General features: G+C 48.0%; 1 protein-coding gene across 1 annotated transcript in view; it reads right to left on the bottom strand.

Annotated features, from left to right (window-relative positions):
- LOC140732860 (glutathione hydrolase 1 proenzyme-like) overlaps positions 1-24619 on the bottom strand; it is a 1003644-nt gene that overhangs the window by 441297 nt on the left and 537728 nt on the right. Inside the window, exons 4-5 of the mRNA XM_073055492.1 lie at positions 8755-8847; positions 7538-7730 (exon numbers count right to left, since the gene is read on the bottom strand). Coding sequence (XP_072911593.1) covers positions 7538-7730; positions 8755-8847 — 286 coding nt within the window. The remainder of the gene's footprint in view (positions 1-7537; positions 7731-8754; positions 8848-24619) is intronic.

The following is a 24619-nucleotide window of genomic DNA, read 5'->3' as shown; positions in this document are numbered from 1 at the left end:
TTCAATGAGGTAACCCCTCATTCTTCTGAATTCCAGTGAATACATTAAACATTCTTGATATGACAAGGCATTCAATCATGAATCATTTTTGTGAACCTCCTTTGAACCCTCTCCACTTTCAGCTCATCCTTTCTCAGATAAGGGGCCAAAACTGCTCACAATACTCCAAGTGAGGCCTCACCAGTGCTTTATAAAACCTTACCATTACATCCTTATTTTGTATTCTTGTCCTCTTGAAATGAATGTTTAACATTGCATTTGCCTTCCTCACCACAGAACTGTGCCCACTTCGGTTCAGTCCGATTGCACTTGGAATATTGTGTGCACTTCAGTCAGACTACCCTTGGAATACTGTGTTTAGTTCAGTCAGACAGCACTTGGAATACAGTGTGAATTTCAATAAGACAGTACTTGGAATACTGCGCACACTTCAGTCAGACTAAACGTGGAGTACTTTGTGCACTTCAGTCAGACTGTACTTGGAATACTGTGTGCATTTTAGTCATACTGTACTGAGAATATTGTGTGCACTTTAATCAGGCTGTTCTTGAAATACTGTGTGCACTTCAGTCAGGCTGTACCAGGAATACCGTGTGCACTTCAGTCAGACTGTACTTGGAATACTGTGAGCACTTCAGTCAGACTAAACGTGGAGTACTTTGTGCACTTCACTCAGACTGTACTTGGAATACCGTGTGCAGTTCAGTCAGACTGTACTTGGAGTACTGTGTACACTTCAGTCAGACTCCATTTAGAATATTCTGTGCCGTTCAGTTCAGTCAGACTGCACTTGGAATACTTTGTGCACTTCTGTCAGACAGCACTTGGAATACTGTGTTTAGTTCAGTCAGACTGTACTTGGAATACAGTGTGAATTTCAATAAGACAGTACTTGGAATACTGCGCACACTTCAGTCAGACTAAACGTGGAGTACTTTGTGCACTTCAGTCAGACTGTACTTGGAATACTGTGTGCAGTTCAGTCAGACTGTACTTGGAGTACTGTGTGCAGTTCAGTTCAGTCAGACTCCATTTAGAATATTCTGTGCCGTTCAGTTCAGTCAGACTGCACTTGGAATACTTTGTGCACTTCTGTCAGACAGCACTTGGAATACTGTGTTTAGTTCAGTCAGACAGTACTTGGAATACAGTGTGAATTTCAATAAGACAGTACTTGGAATACTGTGCGCACTTCAGTCAGACTAAACGTGGAGTACTTTGTGCACTTTAGTCAGACTGTACTTGGAATACAGTGTGAATTTCAATAAGACAGTACTTGGAATACTGTGCGCACTTCAGTCAGACTAAACGTGGAGTACTTTGTGCACTTTAGTCAGACTGTACTTGGAATACTGTGTGCGTTTTAGTCATACTGTACTGGGAATATTGTGTGCACTTTAATCAGGCTGTTCTTGAAATACTGTGTGCACTTCAGTCAGGCTGTACCAGGAATACCGTGTGCACTTCAGTCAGGCTGTACCAGGAATACCGTGTGCACTTCAGTCAGACTGTACTTGGAGTACTGTGTGCAGTTCAGTTCAGTCAGACTGAACTTGGAGTACTGTGTGCACTTCAGTCAGACTCCATTTAGAATATTCTGTGCAGTTCAGTTCAGTCAGACTGTACTTGGAATACTTTGTGCACTTCTGTCAGGCTGTACCAGGAATACCGTGTGCACTTCAGTCAGACTGTACTTGGAGTACTGTGTGCAGTTCAGTTCAGTCAGACTGTACTTGGAGTACTGTGTGCACTTCAGTCAGGCTGTACCAGGAATACCGTGTGCACTTCAGTCAGACTGTACTTGGAGTACTGTGTGCAGTTCAGTTCAGTCAGACTGTACTTGGAGTACTGTGTGCACTTCAGTCAGGCTGTACTTGGAGTACTGTGTGCAGTTCAGTTCAGTCAGACTGTACTTGGAGTACTGTGTGCAGTTCAGTTCAGTCAGACTGTACTTGGAGTACTGTGTGCACTTCAGTCAGGCTGTACCAGGAATACCGTGTGCACTTCAGTCAGACTGTACTTGGAGTACTGTGTGCACTTCAGTCAGGCTGTACTTGGAGTACTGTGTGCAGTTCAGTCAGGCTGTACTTGGAGTACTGTGTGCAGTTCAGTTCAGTCAGACTGTACTTGGAGTACTGTGTGCACTTCAGTCAGGCTGTACCAGGAATACCGTGTGCACTTCAGTCAGACTGTACTTGGAGTACTGTGTGCACTTCAGTCAGGCTGTACTTGGAGTACTGTGTGCACTTCAGTCAGGCTGTACTTGGAGTACTGTGTGCACTTCAGTCAGGCTGTACTTGGAGTACTGTGTACACTTCAGTCAGACTGTACTTGGAGTACTGTGTGCAGTTCAGTTCAGTCAGACTGAACTTGGAGTACTGTGTGCACTTCAGTCAGGCTGTACTTGGAGTACTGTGTACACTTCAGTCAGACTCCATTTAGAATATTCTGTGCAGTTCAGTTCAGTCAGACTGTACTTGGAGTACTGTGTGCACTTCAGTCAGGCTGTACTTGGAGTACTGTGTACACTTCAGTCAGACTCCATTTAGAATATTCTGTGCAGTTCAGTTCAGTCAGACTGTACTTGGAGTACTGTGTGCACTTCAGTCAGGCTGTACCAGGAATACCGTGTGCACTTCAGTCAGACTGTACTTGGAGTACTGTGTGCAGTTCAGTTCAGTCAGACTGAACTTGGAGTACTGTGTACACTTCAGTCAGACTCCATTTAGAATATTCTGTGCAGTTCAGTTCAGTCAGACTGCACTTGGAATACTTTGTGCACTTCTGTCAGGCTGTACCAGGAATACCGTATGCACTTCAGTCAGACTGTACTTGGAGTACTGTGTGCAGTTCAGTCAGACTGTACTTGGAGTACAGTGTGTAGTTCAGTCTGACTGCAATTGGAATACTGTGTGCACGTCAGTCAGACGGCACTTGCAGTAGCTTGTGAACTTCATTCAGACTGCACTTGGAGTACTGTGTGCACATCAGTTTGACTGCTTTGGAGTATTGTATGCACTTCAGTCAGACTGAATTTGGAGTACTGTGTGCAATTCAGTCAGATGGCACTTGGAGTACTCTGGGCACTACAGTCAGATGGCACTTGGAGTACTCTGGGCACTACAGTCAGATGGCACTTGGAGTACTCTGGGCACTACAGTCAGATGGCACTTGGAGTACTCTGGGCACTTCAGTCAGGCTGTACTTGGAGTACTGTGTGCAGTTCAGTTCAGTCAGACTGTACTTGGAGTACTGTGTGCAGTTCAGTTCAGTCAGGCTGTACTTGGAGTACTGTGTGCACTTCAGTCAGGCTGTACCAGGAATACCGTGTGCACTTCAGTCAGACTGTACTTGGAGTACTGTGTGCACTTCAGTCAGGCTGTACTTGGAGTACTGTGTGCAGTTCAGTTCAGTCAGACTGTACTTGGAGTACTGTGTGCACTTCAGTCAGGCTGTACCAGGAATACCGTGTGCACTTCAGTCAGACTGTACTTGGAGTACTGTGTGCACTTCAGTCAGACTGTACTTGGAGTACTGTGTGCAGTTCAGTTCAGTCAGACTGTACTTGGAGTACTGTGTGCACTTCAGTCAGGCTGTACCAGGAATACCGTGTGCACTTCAGTCAGACTGTACTTGGAGTACTGTGTGCAGTTCAGTTCAGTCAGACTGAACTTGGAGTACTGTGTGCAGTTCAGTTCAGTCAGACTGAACTTGGAGTACTGTGTACACTTCAGTCAGACTCCATTTAGAATATTCTGTGCAGTTCAGTTCAGTCAGACTGCACTTGGAATACTTTGTGCACTTCTGTCAGGCTGTACCAGGAATACCGTATGCACTTCAGTCAGACTGTACTTGGAGTACTGTGTGCAGTTCAGTCAGACTGTACTTGGAGTACAGTGTGTAGTTCAGTCTGACTGCAATTGGAATACTGTGTGCACGTCAGTCAGACGGCACTTGCAGTAGCTTGTGAACTTCATTCAGACTGCACTTGGAGTACTGTGTGCACATCAGTTTGACTGCTTTGGAGTATTGTATGCACTTCAGTCAGACTGAATTTGGAGTACTGTGTGCAATTCAGTCAGATGGCACTTGGAGTACTCTGGGCACTACAGTCAGATGGCACTTGGAGTACTCTGGGCACTACAGTCAGATGGCACTTGGAGTACTCTGGGCACTACAGTCAGATGGCACTTGGAGTACTCTGGGCACTACAGTCAGACTGAATTTGGAGTACTGTGTGCAATTCAGTCAGATGGCACTTGGAGTACTCTGGGCACTACAGTCAGATGGCACTTGCAGATCTGTTTGCACTTCAGTAAGACTTCACTTGAGGTATTGTGTGCACTGTAATCAGACTGCACTTGGAGTATGGTGTGCAGTTCAGTCAGACTGCAGTTGGAGCACTGTGTGTACTTCAGTCGGACTGTACTCAGAATACTATGCAGTACAGTCAGACTGTACTTGTAGAACTGTGTGCACTGTAATCAGACTGCACTTGGAGTGCTGTGTGGCATTTTCATTTAACAGTTTTGCTCTTGACATGTTTGAGATTCCCAAGCCATCCTTAACCACGGCTGTGGTGTCATCCAGTACCTTTCTTAATTCACTTTCAGTTGACTCTATTGCAGGGGATGTGGCATGCAAATGGTGGATGGATCTCCAATCAAATAGTAGTTGTCTCAGCCAATCACTCCCCACAATGCTGTCCCTCATGTTTCAAATGCATAGAAGCCCAATGTGGCTTGTTGGTTTTTGCATTTCACTGTGACAAATGTCATCTCCACAGGAGTTATCGTTTAGAAACATCGAAAACCTACAGCACAATACAGGCCCTTCGGCCCACAAAGTTGTGCTGAACATGTCCCTACCTTAGAAATTAATAGGTTTACCTATAGCCCTCTATTTTTCTAAGCTCCATGTACCTATCTCTTAAAAGACCCTATCTTATGTGTCTCCACCACCATTGCTGGCAGCCCATTCTACACACTCACCAGTTGACATCTCCTCTGTACCTACTCCCTAGCACCTTAAACCTGTGTCCTCTTGTGGCAACCATTTCAGCCCTGGGAAAAAGCCTCTGACTATCCACACGATCAATGCCTCTCATCATCTTTTACACCTCTAACCGGTCACCTCTTATCCTCCGTCGCTCCAAGGAGAAAAGGCTGTGTTCACTCAACCTGTCTTCATAGGCATGCTCCCCAATCCAGGCAACATCCTTGTAAATCTCCTCCGCACCCTTTCTATGGCGTCCATATCCTTTCTGTAGTGAGGCAACCAGAACTGAGCACAGTACTCCAAGTGGGGTCTGACCAGGGTCCTATATAGCTGCAACATTACCTCTCGGCTCCTAAATTCAATTCCACAATTGGTGAAGGTCAATACACCGTACACCTTCCTAACCACAGAGTCAACCTACTCTTTATGCTTTGAGCATCCTATAGACTCGGACCCCAGGATCCCTCTGATCCTCCACACCACCAAGAGAACATTCTTAGTTCTTAGCAGGCTTCAGTTCCGTATCTTTGAATTTCCATTCAAACATATTTTGTGGAATGGCTGAAGCAGCCGAGCCAGTGTCCAATTCCTTATTAATTAATTTGCCGTTCACTTCTGGTGTAAACCACATTGCTTGTCTCCTGTTAGTTTTCACATTGTAAATCTCAAGACTACGCTGTCCTGTGTTACTCTCATCATTATCAGAATTTTCATCAAAACATGCAGATTAGTTCTCAATTTGAAACTGCAACTTGACTTTTTCTCTCCCCTGCCCAGTCCATTTATTTTTGTCTGTTCGACATGTTCCCTATTTTGTTGCATTTTCTGCAAGTTTCACCTTTAAACCTGTATTGGTCAGGTGTGTGAGCCCCGGCCACAACGGTAACGCAATTTATTTCATCCAGGCAGGTTTCTGTTTAGACATTGCAATTTTGTTCACACTCACTTTCATTCCTGACTGCAACTCAGTTGTGTCTGTGATTTCAACTGTTCTTTTAAAAGTGAGTTACACTTTAGTTAGAATCCATTTTGCAATGATTTCTTGTAAGATTCCACAAACTAAATGATCTCTCAGTGCATCATTTAGCCCATCGTTGAACTGACGATGCTCAAATAATTTCTTCCATTCAGTTACATATGTTGGAAAGGACTCTCCTTCCTTTTGATTCCACTTATGAAACCTAAAGCATTCAGCAATAACAATGGTTTTGGCTCTAAATGTTCTTGCATTACATTCATGATATCAGTAAAGCTCATTTCAGCTGGTTTTGTTGGAGCAGTTAAACTTCTGCTAAGCAAACTGCCTGCTTTTCCACCTGTTGCATCCAATGACCCTGAAACTGGCTTTCCATTGGCTACTTAATTTGCTTCAAAATACTCTTCAATTTGTTCAGTATACATCATGTGATTTTGCCTGTTGTGTAAATTGACACATCTATCTTTCAAATATAGCCAGCCATTTGTACTTTTAAAAAAAAAGTTTATTATCACATGGTACTCACTGTTATAGAACCTGTGGCCATACTTGCTGCTTGTAAATTTCATCTATTTTCTGCCTTTTTAAAAAAAATAACTCCATCACCTCTCTCCCTTTCTGAAGAAAAATCATGCTGTGCTTTTTTTTTACCTCGGAAGTCTCTCTTCCTCTCCAAATTATAAACATGCTGCACTTCAACAGGTAGGTAGACGTCGTGGGTTCTTGTTAAACCTTCCTCATCACCACTGTTCTGTATTGCAGCTGCAGAAACTAATTAAACGAAAACCACAGGAGCTGGGAAAACTTGTCTACACTTATGCTCGCATGTGACACGGTGGTGTAATGAGGTATGCATTCACGTACTTCTTGCGTATAATTCACAAAGAATGTTTAATCAAACATTATCTTTACACTATTACTCAAATATTGAATATGCTACAACACACCCTCTAATCCAGGGAGCATCCCAGTAAACCTCTTCCGCACTTACTCCAAAGCCTTCCCTGCGCTCTTTATCTTATTACGGTTTTCTTTGTGCTGCATCGGATGTGGAGTAACAATTATTCTGTTCTCACTTTTATACTGGAAATGACATTAACCTATCCTGAATCTTGAAACCGTCCCTTTTGTACAGGTCACACCACCACAGAAGAGGACCCAATGATTCAAGATTCTGAAACCCTGCCCCCTGTGTCCGTTTCTCAATCACACGTTCATCTGATCTCTTTCTGTGTTTTCCCTCTTAGCACGTGGCACTGGAAGTAATGCAGGAATCACTACCTGTGAAGCCCCTTTCACATTTCCCTACAGTCACTGGTTTCTGCGAATGAAATCCCTCTGTAATGCAAAAACTAACATATACAAATGTAAATTGTATATACTGCCAGCTGAAGGGGCTGATCTTTTTGTTGGTCAATCTCTGCTGAAAGATTTGGAATGTCATCTACCTACAGATATAGAATGCCTTACGGTCTCTCGGGGGTGAGAGTTGCTGACTTGAATTGTTGTCACTGAGAGCCCAGTGTCTAATTCCCAGCTCTGTCAGTGTGGTGATGGACTCACCGTAAGGACTGGTCTTTCTCAATCGTCTCCTTAGATTCCTTTAGAGCTGCTGCAAGAGCTCGGCCAATGGGAAATCCATCTTGGGCAAGTTTGATACTTGGCTCAAATAACTCTTTCCATTTTAACTTTCCATGCCGTTGGTGAGCGAGTTGGTATCCTCTGATTTCAGCAGGGATGGCTATGGCCAATCCTCCTGTAGGCAGGAACAGAAATAACCAATCAGAAGCTTCTAAAATGAAAACCATTTGAGTGGACACAATTGCAGATGTAGCTTGCCTCTTGGTAAGGGTGCAACAGTTACAGGTGAGACACCTCCAGTGCTTAGATGGATTAGGGATCCTGCCAGTTTTGAATCATCCGTTGTGCTTCAGGCAAACTAGATGAATCAACATGGCCTTCCTTCCAGCAGACCCTCTTTTTATTCAGTGACTATAACAACACTACAATGCTCCGGCATTCATAAACCGTTTACAGTTTCAAATTAAAATGTGATTATCAATACCTACAACACACTTGAGCTCCTAATGATTCCACCATTCCTGGAAACCCCCCATTTGCCCCACAGATGCCTGTATGTGCCGTTTACTAATTCCCAGTTTGGTGGGGCCTCCCTCTGACCATTCCCTAATTCTTTTTCTGCTGGGAATAAATGGAAGGAGATGTTGAAAAGGACGGCCAACAGTGTATCGATGGGGAGGGAGATGTGTAGATCAAGCACGATATATATACCAAGAGGACTGACATAACTAGAGGCTTTGTGTAAATGGAGAGGTGTGCTGTTTATACTGAAATGCCTGATCACTGCATCTGATTGCATTCCTAGTATCAATCCGATGGCCTTAGACGCATTTGCACAACTTTATTGATTTATTCCTGGGAAGGCTGCTTTGGGTGTAAACGAATTGCTAAACTAGATGCCACATTAGATGGATGACCACAGACAATTTAATGTGATTGAAATGGTAATTTACTGTATATGTGACATTTATTTGAACTGAATACATAAACGGTATGTACTGACTCCTAAACACAACCACACTCTTCGACACACTGGCAGAAACCTCCTGCTGAACTTAACCCTTGGAATCAGGGCTTACAAACAACGGGAAGAAGAAGCAATTGGAAGCAATTGTGGGGTAACTGGGCTCGGTGCAAACTTTGGAATTCATTCAGACCCTGGTGCCAAAGAACACTGGAATCAATGTCTCTGTCCTTACCTTCTTCAGACAGGCCATCTGTATCATTGACAAACATATCTTGTGATGCACTTCCTGGAGCCACTTCTCTAGAATCAATTACATCGACTGCTCCTGTCAAAGAAGAATTAAATAATGTTTGAAGTAGCATGGGTCATGTAACCACACCCAGCAGGAGCTGGAACCTGGGGTGAGATAGAACCTGACCTTTCGGGAACACAGGAGGTGGGTTACCCCCAAGCTGACCACAGACACGGACCTGTGGTTCTCGCCAAGTGACATCCTCCTCCACTCATTCCAGTGTGCAGTTTGTCCACTCCCCCTGCAGCATCAGAGACAAAACAGGAATCAGGGGATATGGGCCTGGGGGCAGCCTCGCTACCAATCTCCCTTCGGCCAACTCCAGTGGTACCGGAGCACAGTCATGCTGGTCTCTGTGGAACCTCACCAAGTGCTACGTGATCGTGGTGTTTCACACATAACGACGTTCATTCCTACACACCTATTCCCCACTCAGAAAGATCCTTCACCTCAGCATTTTCTTGTCCAAGCTCCCAATCATCTACTGAACCGTGTGATAACCAGGTCACCAATCACTAACACCTCTCAAGCTCTCACTATTTAAAAACTACTGAGGCTGCGGAGGGTAGGAAATTTAGGCAGCTCTATCATAGGACACAGCTGCCCTCGTCATGTAGGAGGTGGTGCCTGAAAAGTGCGGCATCCATCACTAAGGGCCCTCACCATCCCGACATACACTCTTTCAGTTTACTACCGTGAGGGAGGAGCTATCGGAGTCTGAAGACCCTCACCCAGTGCTTTGAGAACAGCTTCTTCCCCTCTGCCGTTAGATTCCCCAATGGTCCATGAACAGCATCTCATTATTCCTTCTTTTACACTATTTATTTATTTTGTCATGTAAAGTAATTTCACTGTACTGCTGCCAGTTAACAGGTATCACGTCAACTAAGTCAGTGGTAGATGACTGGGTTATTTTCTATAAGCCATGCCCGATCACTCAGCCTGTCCATATCCCCCATGCATTTACCCTGAGCCTAACCCTAACGCATGGCAACTCTGGCAGGGTCTGCAAGACATTACTTCCTACAAAGTGAATCCCAATAACATGAATGGCTGTGATGCTTCACTACCAGATGAACACAACGCCTCCTATGCACGCTTTGAAAGGGAGAACACAACTACAGCTGTGAAGATCCCTGCTGCACCTGATGTCCCTGTGATCTCTGTCTCAGAGGCCGATGTTAGGCTGTCTTTAAAGAGAGTGAACCCTCACAGGGTCCCAATGGAGTACCTGGTAAGGCTCTGAAAACCTGTGCCAACCAGCTAGCGGGAGTATTCAAGGACATTTTCAACCTCTCACTGCTACAGGCAGAAGTTCCCACTTGCTTCAAAAAGGCAACAATTATACCAGTGCCTAAGAAGAATAATGCGAGCTGCCTTAATGACTATCGCCCGGTAGCACTCACATCGACAGTGATGAAATGCTTTGAGAGGTTGGTCATGACTAGACTGAACTCCTGCCTCAGCAAGGACCTGGACCCCCTGAAATTTGCCCGTCACCACAATAGGTCAATGGCAGATGCAGTCTCAATGGCTCTTCACATGGTTTTAGACCACCCGGACAAAACAAACACCTACATCAGGATGCTGTTCATCGACTATAGCTCAGCATTTAATACCATCATTCCCACAATCCTGATTGAGAAGTTACAGAACCTGGGCCTCTATACCTCCCTCTGCAATTGGATCCTCAACTTGCTAATCGGAAGTCCACAGTCTGTGTGGATTGGTGATAACATCTCCTCCTCGCTGACGATCAACACTGGAGCACCTCCGGGGTGTGTGCTTAGCCCACTGCTCTACTTTCTGTATACACGTGACTGAAATTTGCTGATGATACAACCATTGTTGATAGAATCTCAGGTGGTGACGAGAGGGCGTACAGGAGTGAGATATGCCAACTAGTGGAGTGGTGTCACAGCAACAACCTGGCACTCAACGTCAGTAAGATGAAAGGGCTGATTGTGGGCTTCGGGGAAGGGTAAGACGAAGGAACACATACCAATCCTCATAGAGGGATCAGAAGTGGAGAGAGTGAGTAGCTTCAATTTCTTGGGTGTCAAATTCTCTGAGTATCTAACCTAGTCCCAACATATCGATGTAGTTATAAAGAACGCAAGACAGCAGCTATACTTCATTAGGAGTTTGAAGAGATTTGGCATGTCAACAAATCCACTCAAAACACTTGTACAGTTGTACCATGGAGAGCATTCTGATAGGCTGCATCACTGTCTGGTATGGAGGGGCTCCTGCACAGGACCGAAAGAAGCTGCAGAAGGTTGTAAATCTAGTCAGCTCCATCTTGGGCACTAGTCTACAAAGTACCCAGGACATCTTCAGGGAGCGGTGTCTCAGGAAGGCAGCGTCCATTATTAAGGTCCTCCAGCACCCAGGGCATGCCCTTTTCTCACTGTTACCGTCAGGTAGGAGATACAGAAGCCTGAAGGCACACACTCAGTGATTTAGGAACAACTTCTTCCCCTCTGCCATCCGATTCCTAAATAGACTTTGAATCTTTAGACACTACCTCACTTGTTTTAATATACAGTATTTTTGTTTTTGCATGTTTTTAAAAAATATATTCAATGTATATAATTGACTTAGTTGTTTATTATTATTATTTTTATGTTATTTATTATTTTTTCTCTGCTAGATTATATATTGCATTGAACTACTGCAGAATCCTAACCCTAAGTTAACAAATTTCACGTCACATGCCAGTGATAATAAACTTGATTCCGATGCTGAAGTCCCTCTGTACCCTCCTCCCAGCCCACCCTGCATCCAACTTTGTAATATTATTTTCATGCTTGCATTTTTTGTATTTTCTCAGCTCAGACTGGTAAAACCTGAGGTACAGGCATAGCCAAGCATGCTCAATCGCTAGGAACTTTCAGACTATTCTAGTGGCATTTAATATTGTGGCTTTCTAGAGATTTACATAAATATTGGTATGTATCCCTAATTTAATGCTCTTGGGTTATGACTTTGGGATGACACCAGTTGTAGATATCATTATCGAGACAATGTTCATGTTCATGTTCTCTGTTCATGTTCCATAGCCTTCCAATTTCCTCTTACAATTCAGCATATTTCTGATGTTTTTTCATTTATTGATTTCTGTGTTATGATGCTTGGAATGCCTCTGTCTATAAGCAAGTTATTCATGCTTGTTTACCTTGTATTGTATATTCAGACTGTTATAATGAATTGTCCTATCTGTAATAATATATCTGTAGGCTCTGACTCTAAAACTGGAATTATCTTGTATCAATATGAGTTGTACAAGCTTGTAAAGCAAGATTTTGGTGAATGATGTTTGGCATTTGATTGTGGCCGCGTAAGTAATCAGATTGAGTTAAACATATACAGGATCCTGTAATGTGTCAGATTGTTTCTGGTTTCTCTCGGCATTTTCTGCACTTATTGTCTTGATGGTATTTAATTAAGTATTCCTTGTTGACATCTCGCCTGTTCAGATCAGGGGATGTCTTCCATGGAGTCCCGCTCTTCCATTGGTTAACTTTTTTGTCCATAGTGATAATTTCTTCATTTTTCTAGGTTGTGCTTTCATTTAAGTTTAGTGGTGCGTACTTATCAGGACCACTTATGCTCATGCAGCGTGTCGAATCCTGCTTTCATTAATGGAAATAAATCCTGAGAAGTTGTTCTAGGTAGTGCCAATTGAAGTGTGCTTGAGTGTACATTGTGTTTTCTAAAATTTGTCAATTCAGTTCTCAATTATCATTATTGTACCGACTCCCTCATTGGGAGGGACTGTGATCAGCTGGAGCCCAAGCACTCATCCCAGGGACATTGCAACATCACCTTCGCCCAACAAGTGGACTGAGACATTGACAGAAAGGTAAATATCATGACCAGTAAACAGGTGCTTGCAAAATAGACAAGATGGGACAGATAGGTCCAATGTGTTTATTTTAATGCTAGGAATATTACGGGTCAGGGAGATGAGCTTAGTCTCTTTGCAACTACACATCATTTAAATAAAAACGCACATGTGGGAAGTAGCGTTAATTGGTATATTCACATCACAGTGAAAGAGAGAGACAGGTCAATACACAGGTACAGATATCAATCCATAAGTAGTGCTAAGGAAAGGCATTTCTCTAAGAGAAATAATCCATACATTACACTTTGTCCTCCTTTAGATAAATGCAACATAAAACTGCATATGTACAAAATATTCAATTTCCCTTTCATACACCCACATTCCAAACAAACGTGCTTTCACAATAACGGTCCATAACTAACTTCACAGTTCTAAAGGTTCATTCTTTTGGGTGGTGCTCTGTTTCTTTCAGGATAGTGTCTCTGCCCTGTGGAGTGGCATCACGTTTGGCAAGTGTCTTGTCAGCGATAACGTTCTCATCCTCATAGCACCCCTGCCCTGTGGAGTGGCATCACGTTTGGCAAGTGTCTCGTCAGCGATAACGTTCTCATCCTCATAGCACCCCTGGCCTGTGGAGTGGCATCACGTTTGGCAAGTGTCTCGTCAGCGATAACGTTCTCATCCTCATAGCACCCCTGGCCTGTGGAGTGACATCACGTTTGGCAAGTGTCTTGTCAGCGATAACGTTCTCATCCTCATAGCACCCCTGGCCTGTGGAGTGGCATCACGTTTGGCAAGTGTCTTGTCAGCGATAACGTTCTCATCCTCATAGCACCCCTGGCCTGTGGAGTGGCATCACGTTTGGCAAGTGTCTCGTCAGCGATAACGTTCTCATCCTCATAGCACCCCTGGCCTGTGGAGTGGCATAACGTTTGGCAAGTGTCTTGTCAGCGATAACGTTCTCATCCTCATAGCACCCCTGGCCTGTGGAGTGGCATCACGTTTGGCAAGTGTCTCATCAGCGATAACGTTCTCATCCTCATAGCACCCCTGGCCTGTGGAGTGGCATCACGTTTGGCAAGTGTCTCGTCAGCGATAACGTTCTCATCCTCATAGCACCCCTGGCCTGTGGAGTGGCATCACGTTTGGTCGGTGTCTCGTCAGCGATAACGTTCTCATCCTCATAGCACCCCTGGCCTGTGGAGTGGCATCACGATTGGTAAGTGTCTTGTCAGCGATAACGTTCTCATCCTCATAGCACCCCTGGCCTGTGGAGTGGCATCACGTTTGGTCGGTGTCTCGTCAGCGATAACGTTCTCATCCTCATAGCACTCCTGGCCTGTGGAGTGGCATCACGTTTGGTCGGTGTCTTGTCAGCGATAACGTTCTCATCCTCATAGCACCCCTGGCCTGTGGAGTGGCATCACGTTTGGTAAGTGTCTCGTCAGTGATAACGTTCTCATCCTCATAGCACCCCTGGCCTGTGGAGTGGCATCACGTTTGGTCGGTGTCTCGTCAGCGATAACGTTCTCATCCTCATAGCACCCCTGGCCTGTGGAGTGGCATCACGTTTGGTAAGTGTCTCGTCAGCGATAACGTTCTCATCCTCATAGCACCCCTGGCCTGTGGAGTGGCATCACGTTTGGTAAGTGTCTCGTCAGCGATAACGTTCTCATCCTCATAGCACTCCTGGCCTGTGGAGTGGCATCACGTTTGGTCGGTGTCTTGTCAGCGATAACGTTCTCATCCTCATAGCACTCCTGGCCTGTGGAGTGGCATCACGTTTGGTCGGTGTCTTGTCAGCGATAACGTTCTCATCCTCATAGCACCCCTGGCCTGTGGAGTGGCATCACATTTGGCAAGTGTCTCGTCAGCGATAACGTTCTCATCCTCATAGCACCCCTGGCCTGTGGAGTGGCATCACGTTTGGCAAGTGTCTTGTCAGCGATAACGTTCTCATCCTCATAGCACCCCTGGCCTGTGGAGTGGCATCACGTTTGGCAAGTGTCTCGTCAGCGATAACGTTCTCATCCTCATAGCACCCCTGGCCTGAGGAGTGGCATCACGTTTGGCAAGTGTCTCGTCAGCGATAACGTTCTCATCCTCATAGCACCCCTGGCCTGTGGAGTGGCATCACGTTTGGCAAGTGTCTTGTCAGCGATAACGTTCTCATCCTCATAGCACCCCTGGCCTGTGGAGTGGCATCACGTTTGGTCGGTGTCTCGTCAGCGATAACGTTCTCATCCTCATAGCACCCCTGGCCTGTGGAGTGGCATCACGTTTGGTCGGTGTCTTGTCAGCGATAACGTTCTCATCCTCATAGCACCCCTGGCCTGTGGAGTGGCATCACGTTTGGCAAGTGTCTCGTCAGCGATAACGTTCTCATCCTCATAGCACCCCTGGCCTGTGGAGTGGCATCACGTTTGGCAAGTGTCTCGTCAGCGATAACGTTCTCATCCTCATAGCACCCCTGGCCTGTGGAGTGGCATCACGTTTGGCAAGTGTCTCGTCAGCGATAACGTTCTCATCCTCATAGCACCCCTGGCCTGTGGAGTGGCATCACGTTTGGCAAGTGTCTCGTCAGCGATAACGTTCTCATCCTCATAGCACCCCTGGCCTGTGGAGTGGCATCACGTTTGGCAAGTGTCTCGTCAGCGATAACGTTCTCATCCTCATAGCACCCCTGGCCTGTGGAGTGGCATCACGTTTGGCAAGTGTCTCGTCAGCGATAATGTTCTCATCCTCATAGCACCCCTGGCCTGTGGAGTGGCATCACGTTTGGTAAGTGTCTTGTCAGCGATAACGTTCTCATCCTCATAGCACCCCTGGCCTGTGGAGTGGCATCACGTTTGGTCGGTGTCTCGTCAGCGATAACGTTCTCATCCTCATAGCACCCCTGGCCTGTGGAGTGGCATCACGTTTGGCAAGTGTCTCGTCAGCGATAACGTTCTCATCCTCATAGCACCCCTGGCCTGTGGAGTGGCATCACGTTTGGCAAGTGTCTCGTCAGCGATAACGTTCTCATCCTCATAGCACCCCTGGCCTGTGGAGTGGCATCACGTTTGGTAAGTGTCTCGTCAGCGATAACGTTCTCATCCTCATAGCACCCCTGGCCTGTGGAGTGGCATCACGTTTGGCAAGTGTCTTGTCAGCGATAACGTTCTCATCCTCATAGCACCCCTGGCCTGTGGAGTGGCATCACGTTTGGCAAGTGTCTCGTCAGCGATAACGTTCTCATCCTCATAGCACCCCTGGCCTGAGGAGTGGCATCACGTTTGGCAAGTGTCTCGTCAGCGATAACGTTCTCATCCTCATAGCACCCCTGGCCTGTGGAGTGGCATCACGTTTGGCAAGTGTCTTGTCAGCGATAACGTTCTCATCCTCATAGCACCCCTGGCCTGTGGAGTGGCATCACGTTTGGTCGGTGTCTCGTCAGCGATAACGTTCTCATCCTCATAGCACCCCTGGCCTGTGGAGTGGCATCACGTTTGGTCGGTGTCTTGTCAGCGATAACGTTCTCATCCTCATAGCACCCCTGGCCTGTGGAGTGGCATCACGTTTGGCAAGTGTCTCGTCAGCGATAACGTTCTCATCCTCATAGCACCCCTGGCCTGTGGAGTGGCATCACGTTTGGTAAGTGTCTCGTCAGCGATAACGTTCTCATCCTCATAGCACCCCTGGCCTGTGGAGTGGCATCACGTTTGGCAAGTGTCTCGTCAGTGATAACGTTCTCATCCTCATAGCACCCCTGGCCTGTGGAGTGGCATCACGTTTGGCAAGTGTCTTGTCAGCGATAACGTTCTCATCCTCATAGCACCCCTGCCCTGTGGAGTGGCATCACGTTTGGCAAGTGTCTTGTCAGCGATAACGTTCTCATCCTCATAGCACCCCTGGCCTGTGGAGTGGCATCACGTTTGGTAAGTGTCTTGTCAGCGATAACGTTCTCATCCTCATAGCACCCCTGCCCTGTGGAGTGGCATCACGTTTGGCAAGTGTCTTGTCAGCGATAACGTTCTCATCCTCATAGCACCCCTGGCCTGTGGAGTGGCATCACGTTTGGCAAGTGTCTCGTCAGCGATAACGTTCTCATCCTCATAGCACCCCTGGCCTGTGGAGTGGCATCACGTTTGGTCGCTGTCTCGTCAGCGATAACGTTCTCATCCTCATAGCACCCCTGGCCTGTGGAGTGGCATCACGTTTGGTCGGTGTATCGTCAGCGATAACGTTCTCATCCTCATAGCACCCCTGCCCTGTGGAGTGGCATCACGTTTGGCAAGTGTCTCGTCAGCGATAACGTTCTCATCCTCATAGCACCCCTGCCCTGTGGAGTGGCATCACGTTTGGCAAGTGTCTCGTCAGCGATAACGTTCTCATCCTCATAGCACCCCTGGCCTGTGGAGTGGCATCACGTTTGGTCGGTGTCTCGTCAGCGATAACGTTCTCATCCTCATAGCACCCCTGGCCTGTGGAGTGGCATCACGTTTGGCAAGTGTCTTGTCAGCGATAACGTTCTCATCCTCATAGCACCCCTGGCCTGTGGAGTGGCATCACGTTTGGCAAGTGTCTCGTCAGCGATAACGTTCTCATCCTCATAGCACCCCTGGCCTGTGGAGTGGCATCACGTTTGGTAAGTGTCTCGTCAGCGATAACGTTCTCATCCTCATAGCACCCCTGGCCTGTGGAGTGACATCATGTTTGGCAAGTGTCTCGTCAGCGATAACGTTCTCATCCTCATAGCACCCCTGGCCTGTGGAGTGGCATCACGTTTGGTAAGTGTCTCATCAGCGATAACGTTCTCATCCTCATAGCACCCCTGGCCTGTGGAGTGGCATCACGTTTGGCAAGTGTCTCGTCAGCGATAACGTTCTCATCCTCATAGCACCCCTGGCCTGTGGAGTGGCATCACGTTTGGTAAGTGTCTCGTCAGCGATAACGTTCTCATCCTCATAGCACCCCTGGCCTGTGGAGTGGCATCACGTTTGGTAAGTGTCTTGTCAGCGATAACGTTCTCATCCTCATAGCACCCCTGGCCTGTGGAGTGGCATCACGTTTGGTAAGTGTCTCGTCAGCGATAACGTTCTCATCCTCATAGCACCCCTGGCCTGTGGAGTGGCATCACGTTTGGTAAGTGTCTTGTCAGCGATAACGTTCTCATCCTCATAGCACCCCTGGCCTGTGGAGTGGCATCACGTTTGGCAAGTGTCTCGTCAGCGATAACGTTCTCATCCTCATAGCACCCCTGGCCTGTGGAGTGGCATCACGTTTGGTCGGTGTCTCGTCAGCGATAACGTTCTCATCCTCATAGCACCCCTGGCCTGTGGAGTGGCATCACGTTTGGCAAGTGTCTCATCAGCGATAACGTTCTCATCCTCATAGCACCCCTGCCCTGTGGAGTGGCATCACGTTTGGCAAGTGTCTCGTCAGCGATAACGTTCTCATCCTCATAGCACCCCTGGCCTGTGGAGTGGCATCACGTTTGGCAAGTGTCTTGTCAGCGATAACGTTCTCATCCTCATAGCACCCCTGGCCTGTGGAGTGGCATCACGTTTGGCAAGTGTCTTGTCAGCGATAACGTTCTCATCCTCATAGCACCCCTGGCCTGTGGAGTGGCATCACGTTTGGTCGCTGTCTCGTCAGCGATAACGTTCTCATCCTCATAGCACCCCTGGCCTGTGGAGTGGCATCACGTTTGGTCGCTGTCTCGTCAGCGATAACGTTCTCATCCTCATAGCACCCCTGGCCTGTGGAGTGGCATCACGTTTGGTCGGTGTCTCGTCAGCGATAACGTTCTCATCCTCATAGCACCCCTGGCCTGTGGAGTGGCATCACATTTGGCAAGTGTCTCGTCAGCGATAACGTTCTCATCCTCATAGCACCCCTGGCCTGTGGAGTGGCATCACGTTTGGCAAGTGTCTTGTCAGCGATAACGTTCTCATCCTCATAGCACCCCTGGCCTGTGGAGTGGCATCACGTTTGGCAAGTGTCTCGTCAGCGATAACGCTCTCATCCTCATAGCACCCCTGGCCTGTGGAGTGGCATCACGTTTGGCAAGTGTCTCGTCAGCGATAACGCTCTCATCCTCATAGCACCCCTGGCCTGTGGAGTGGCATCACGTTTGGTCGGTGTCTCGTCAGCGATAACGTTCTCATCCTCATAGCACCCCTGGCCTGTGGAGTGGCATCACGTTTGGCAAGTGTCTCGTCAGCGATAACGTTCTCATCCTCATAGCACCCCTGGCCTGTGGAGTGGCATCACGTTTGGCAAGTGTCTCGTCAGCGATAACGTTCTCATCCTCATAGCACCCCTGCCCTGTGGAGTGGCATCACGTTTGGCAAGTGTCTTGTCAGCGATAACGTTCTCATCCTCATAGCACCCCTGGCCTGTGGAGAGGCATCATGTTTGGCAAGTGTCTTGTCAGCGATAACGTTCTCATCCTCATAGCACCCCTGGCCTGTGGAGTGGCATCACGTTTGGCAAGTGTCTCATCAGCGATAACGTTCTCATCCTCATAGCACCCCTGGCCTGTGGAGTGGCATCACGTTTGGTCGGTGTCTCGTCAGCGATAACGTTCTCATCCTCATAGCACCCCTGGCCTGTGGAGTGGCATCACGTTTGGCAAGTGTCTTGTCAGCGATAACGTTCTCATCCTCATAGCACCCCTGGCCTGTGGAGTGGCATCACGTTTGGCAAGTGTCTCGTCAGCGATAACGTTCTCATCCTCATAGCACCCCTGCCCTGTGGAGTGGCATCACGTTTGGCAAGTGTCTCGTCAGCGATAACGTTCTCATCCTCATAGCACCCCTGGCCTGTGGAGTGGCATCACGTTTGGCAAGTGTCTCGTCAGCGATAACGTTCTCATCCTCATAGCACCCCTGCCCTGTGGAGTGGCATCACGTTTGGCAAGTGTCTCGTCAGCGATAACGCTCTCATCCTCATAGCACCCCTGGCCTGTGGAGTGGCATCACGTTTGGTCGGTGTCTCGTCAGCGATAACGTTCTCATCCTCATAGCACCCCGGCCTGTGGAGTGGCATCACGTTTGGCAAGTGTCTCGTCAGCGATAACGTTCTCATCCTCATAGCACCCCTGGCCTGTGGAGTGGCATCACGTTTGGTCGGTGTCTCGTCAGCGATAACGTTCTCATCCTCATAGCACCCCTGGCCTGTGGAGTGGCATCACGTTTGGCAAGTGTCTCGTCAGCGATAACGCTCTCATCCTCATAGCACCCCTGGCCTGTGGAGTGGCATCACGTTTGGCAAGTGTCTCGTCAGCGATAACGTTCTCATCCTCATAGCACCCCTGGCCTGTGGAGTGGCATCACGTTTGGCAAGTGTCTCGTCAGCGATAACGTTCTCATCCTCATAGCACCCCTGCCCTGTGGAGTGGCATCACGTTTGGCAAGTGTCTCGTCAGCGATAACGTTCTCATCCTCATAGCACCCCTGGCCTGTGGAGTGGCATCACGTTTGGCAAGTGTCTCGTCAGCGATAACGTTCTCATCCTCATAGCACCCCTGCCCTGTGGAGTGGCATCACGTTTGGCAAGTGTCTCGTCAGCGATAACGTTCTCATCCTCATAGCACCCCTGGCCTGTGGAGTGGCATCACGTTTGGCAAGTGTCTTGTCAGCGATAACGTTCTCATCCTCATAGCACCCCTGGCCTGTGGAGTGGCATCACGTTTGGCAAGTGTCTCGTCAGCGATAACGTTCTCATCCTCATAGCACCCCTGGCCTGTGGAGTGGCATCACGTTTGGTCGGTGTCTCGTCAGCGATAACGTTCTCATCCTCATAGCACCCCTGGCCTGTGGAGTGGCATCACGTTTGGCAAGTGCCTCGTCAGCGATAACGTTCTCATCCTCATAGCACCCCTGGCCTGTGGAGTGGCATCACGTTTGGCAAGTGTCTCGTCAGCGATAACGTTCTCATCCTCATAGCACCCCTGGCCTGTGGAGTGGCATCACGTTTGGCAAGTGTCTCATCAGCGATAACGTTCTCATCCTCATAGCACCCCTGGCCTGTGGAGTGGCATCATGTTTGGCAAGTGTCTTGTCAGCGATAACGTTCTCATCCTCATAGCACCCCTGGCCTGTGGAGTGGCATCACGTTTGGCAAGTGTCTCATCAGCGATAACGTTCTCATCCTCATAGCACCCCTGGCCTGTGGAGTGGCATCACGTTTGGCAAGTGTCTTGGCAGCGATAACGTTCTCATCCTCATAGCACCCCTGGCCTGTGGAGTGGCATCACGTTTGGCAAGTGTCTCATCAGCGATAACGTTCTCATCCTCATAGCACCCCTGGCCTGTGGAGTGGCATCACGTTTGGTCGGTGTCTCGTCAGCGATAACGTTCTCATCCTCATAGAACCCCTGCCCTGTGGAGTGGCATCACGTTTGGCAAGTGTCTTGGCAGCGATAACGTTCTCATCCTCATAGCACCCCTGGCCTGTGGAGTGGCATCACGTTTGGCAAGTGTCTCGTCAGCGATAACGTTCTCATCCTCATAGCACCCCTGCCCTGTGGAGTGGCATCACGTTTGGCAAGTGTCTCGTCAGTGATAACGTTCTCATCCTCATAGCACCCCTGGCCTGTGGAGTGGCATCACGTTTGGCAAGTGTCTCGTCAGCGATAACGTTCTCATCCTCATAGCACCCCTGGCCTGTGGAGTGGCATCACGTTTGGCAAGTGTCTCGTCAGTGATAACGTTCTCATCCTCATAGCACCCCTGGCCTGTGGAGTGGCATCACGTTTGGTAAGTGTCTCGTCAGCGATAACGTTCTCATCCTCATAGCACCCCTGGCCTGTGGAGTGGCATCACGTTTGGTAAGTGTCTCGTCAGCGATAACGTTCTCATCCTCATAGCACCCCTGGCCTGTGGAGTGGCATCACGTTTGGTCGGTGTCTCGTCAGTGATAACGTTCTCATCCTCATAGCACCCCTGCCCTGTGGAGTGGCATCACGTTTGGCAAGTGTCTCATCAGCGATAACGTTCTCATCCTCATAGCACCCCTGCCCTGTGGAGTGGCATCACGTTTGGCAAGTGTCTCGTCAGCGATAACGTTCTCATCATCATAGCACCCCTGCCCTGTGGAGTGGCATCACGTTTGGCAAGTGTCTCGTCAGCGATAACGTTCTCATCATCATAGCACCCCTGCCCTGTGGAGTGGCATCACGTTTGGTAAGTGTCTCGTCAGTGATAACGTTCTCATCCTCATAGCACCCCTGCCCTGTGGAGTGGCATCACGTTTGGTAAGTGTCTCGTCAGTGATAACGTTCTCATCCTCATAGCACCCCTGCCCTGTGGAGTGGCATCACGTTTGGTAAGTGTCTCGTCAGTGATAACGTTCTCATCCTCATAGCACCCCTGGCCTGTGGAGTGGCATCACGTTTGGCAAGTGTCTCGTCAGCGATAACGTTCTCATCCTCATAGCACCCCTGGCCTGAGGAGTGGCATCACGTTTGGCAAGTGTCTCGTCAGCGATAACGTTCTCATCCTCATAGCACCCCTGGCCTGTGGAGTGGCATCACGTTTGGCAAGTGTCTTGTCAGCGATAACGTTCTCATCCTCATAGCACCCCTGGCCTGTGGAGTGGCATCACGTTTGGCAAGTGTCTCGTCAGCGATAACGTTCTCATCCTCATAGCACCCCTGGCCTGTGGAGTGGCAACACGTTTGGCAAGTGTCTCGTCAGCGATAACGTTCTCATCCTCATAGCACCCCTGCCCTGTGGAGTGGCAACACGTTTGGCAAGTGTCTCGTCAGCGATAACGTTCTCATCCTCATAGCACCCCTGCCCTGTGGAGTGGCAACACGTTTGGTCGGTGTCTCATCAGCGATAACGTTCTCATCCTCATAGCACCCCTGGCCTGTGGAGTGGCATCACGTTTGGTCGGTGTCTCGTCCTAAGACAGCGTTCTCAGTTGCCTGTATCACATCTGTTAGTGACATGATCATCACTGAGAGGCAAGTCCGGTGTCTGTAATGTGTCTGGTTTGTTGGATACAATCGACTCGGGTGTGTTCTGTGGTTGAGTATCCAGTATCTGGTCCACATGACATCTCCATGTCTGATCTAGAACATCCACTGAGTACATCAGTGGTCCACTTCTTGTCGCTATCCTACCAGATGTCCACCTGTCTTCTCGGTAATCAGGCACAAGGACTTCCTGTCCAACCTCAATGCTCCTTGCCTCATCATTTAGCGACTGGCTGAACCGTTCATTCTGCACTTCCCTCTGTAGATCTGGTTTCAGGAGGTCTACACGACATCCCAGATTCCTGCTCATGAAGAGCATTGAGCTGACTTGAAATGTCTGATGCCATTTTTTTTCATGAGCAGTCAGAATTTGTCTGATGTGTATTGTGCTCTGCTATCACTATTTGTTCTGATAAGCCATTTCAAGTGAAGGAAGTCCCCAGAATGGAGACAGTCTTTGCTGAGGTGGTTGACTTCATTGGTATAACCTCTGGCCACATCGAATGAACATCCACAGTAATCAGGAACATGGAGTCCATGAATGGCCCAGCAAAGTCAATATGTAATTTTTGCCATGGTGATGACAGCCACTCCCATGGGTGTAACAGTGCCGGTGAGGGTGCATTTTGATCTTTTTAGCACCCCAAATAGCTTTTGGCCAAGTTTTCAATGTTTATCTATTCCCAGCCACCACACGTAGTTCCGGACGAGACTCTTCATTTGACTGTACCCAGGTGTCCTTCACGCAGATTTTCTGTCACCCTGGCGTGCAGTTTAGAGGGAACCACAACACGAGATCCACACGTCAGCTTTCTTTGACATACCAACAGTTGGTCCAGTCTCAGTGAGAACTCTGGAAACCATGAGCTGGCCACCCTTTCATGACGATTTCATCGACTTTTGACAATGTCGAGTCATTCTCGTTTCCCTTTGCATTTCAGAATTTGTTACCGGCAGCTGGTCCACCAGTGCGGTGGGGAACACTGTTGCTGGGTCACACACAGTATGAAGACTTCTCTTCTCTTGCCAGTAGTGGAAGAGGCGACAAGCCATCAGCATTGCTGCGTTGTTTGGTAGCCTTGAACACCATGGGATAGGAGTGGGTTCCTCGGAAAAGTGCCCAACGTTGTAACCGGGTAGCAGACATCACTGGAATTTCCTTCCTGGGATTGAATATGGACACAAGGGGCTGGGGATCTGTCACTACTGTAAACTTTTATCTGTAGAAGTAGAGATGGAACTTCTTTATTCCCCAGACTAGACTAAGGGCCCCTTGATTCCTCTGTCCTCATCAGCGATCTTGAAGCAAACACAATCGGCATTCAGATCCATCTTTCATAATTTGTGACAAAACAGCTCCAATGCCATAAGGGGAGGCATGGCACGGCAGTGATGGGTCATAATGGGTGAGCAGTTCATCCGATGTTATTACTACAAGGCCCAAGTGTGACCTGATACATTTTCCAGTTTGGCTGCCTGTGGCACTGCTTCAATCTTCTCTTGTGTCTTATGTCAACCATGCTAGTCAGTGACATGTCCACAATATCAGATTTAATTCTTGAAAAGTCACATCTGTCTCTCTCTGTGCACAGACCATACACGCTCAGCCTGGTAAGCATTTTACCAAGGATCTGGAGGTGCTCTTCATCATTCTTGCCATTCACGCTGATGTCATCAAGGTAACATTGTACTCCCGGGATATCTTGGAGCACTTTGCAAATTGCTGTAGCTGATACGACACCAAAGACCGGATGATTATACTGGAACAGTCCCTTGTGAGTGTGGATCATGAGGGATTTCCTGCTTGACCACTCAGTCTGCATTTGCAGATAGGCTTGTGACAAATCAATCTTTGAAAACTTCTCCCCGCCTGCCGAAGATGCCAAACTGTCTTCTGTTCACGGCAGGGGACACTGCACAGTTCACAGCACGGGGTTGATGCTCACCTTGAGATCCCCACATATGCAAACGGATCCAGCCTTCCCTTT

The sequence above is a fragment of the Hemitrygon akajei genome, chromosome 9, assembly GCF_048418815.1.
Source record: "Hemitrygon akajei chromosome 9, sHemAka1.3, whole genome shotgun sequence".
Lineage (NCBI taxonomy): Eukaryota > Metazoa > Chordata > Chondrichthyes > Myliobatiformes > Dasyatidae > Hemitrygon > Hemitrygon akajei.
Note: the sequence above shows the minus strand (reverse complement) of the source record. Positions and strands in the feature narration are given on the sequence as shown.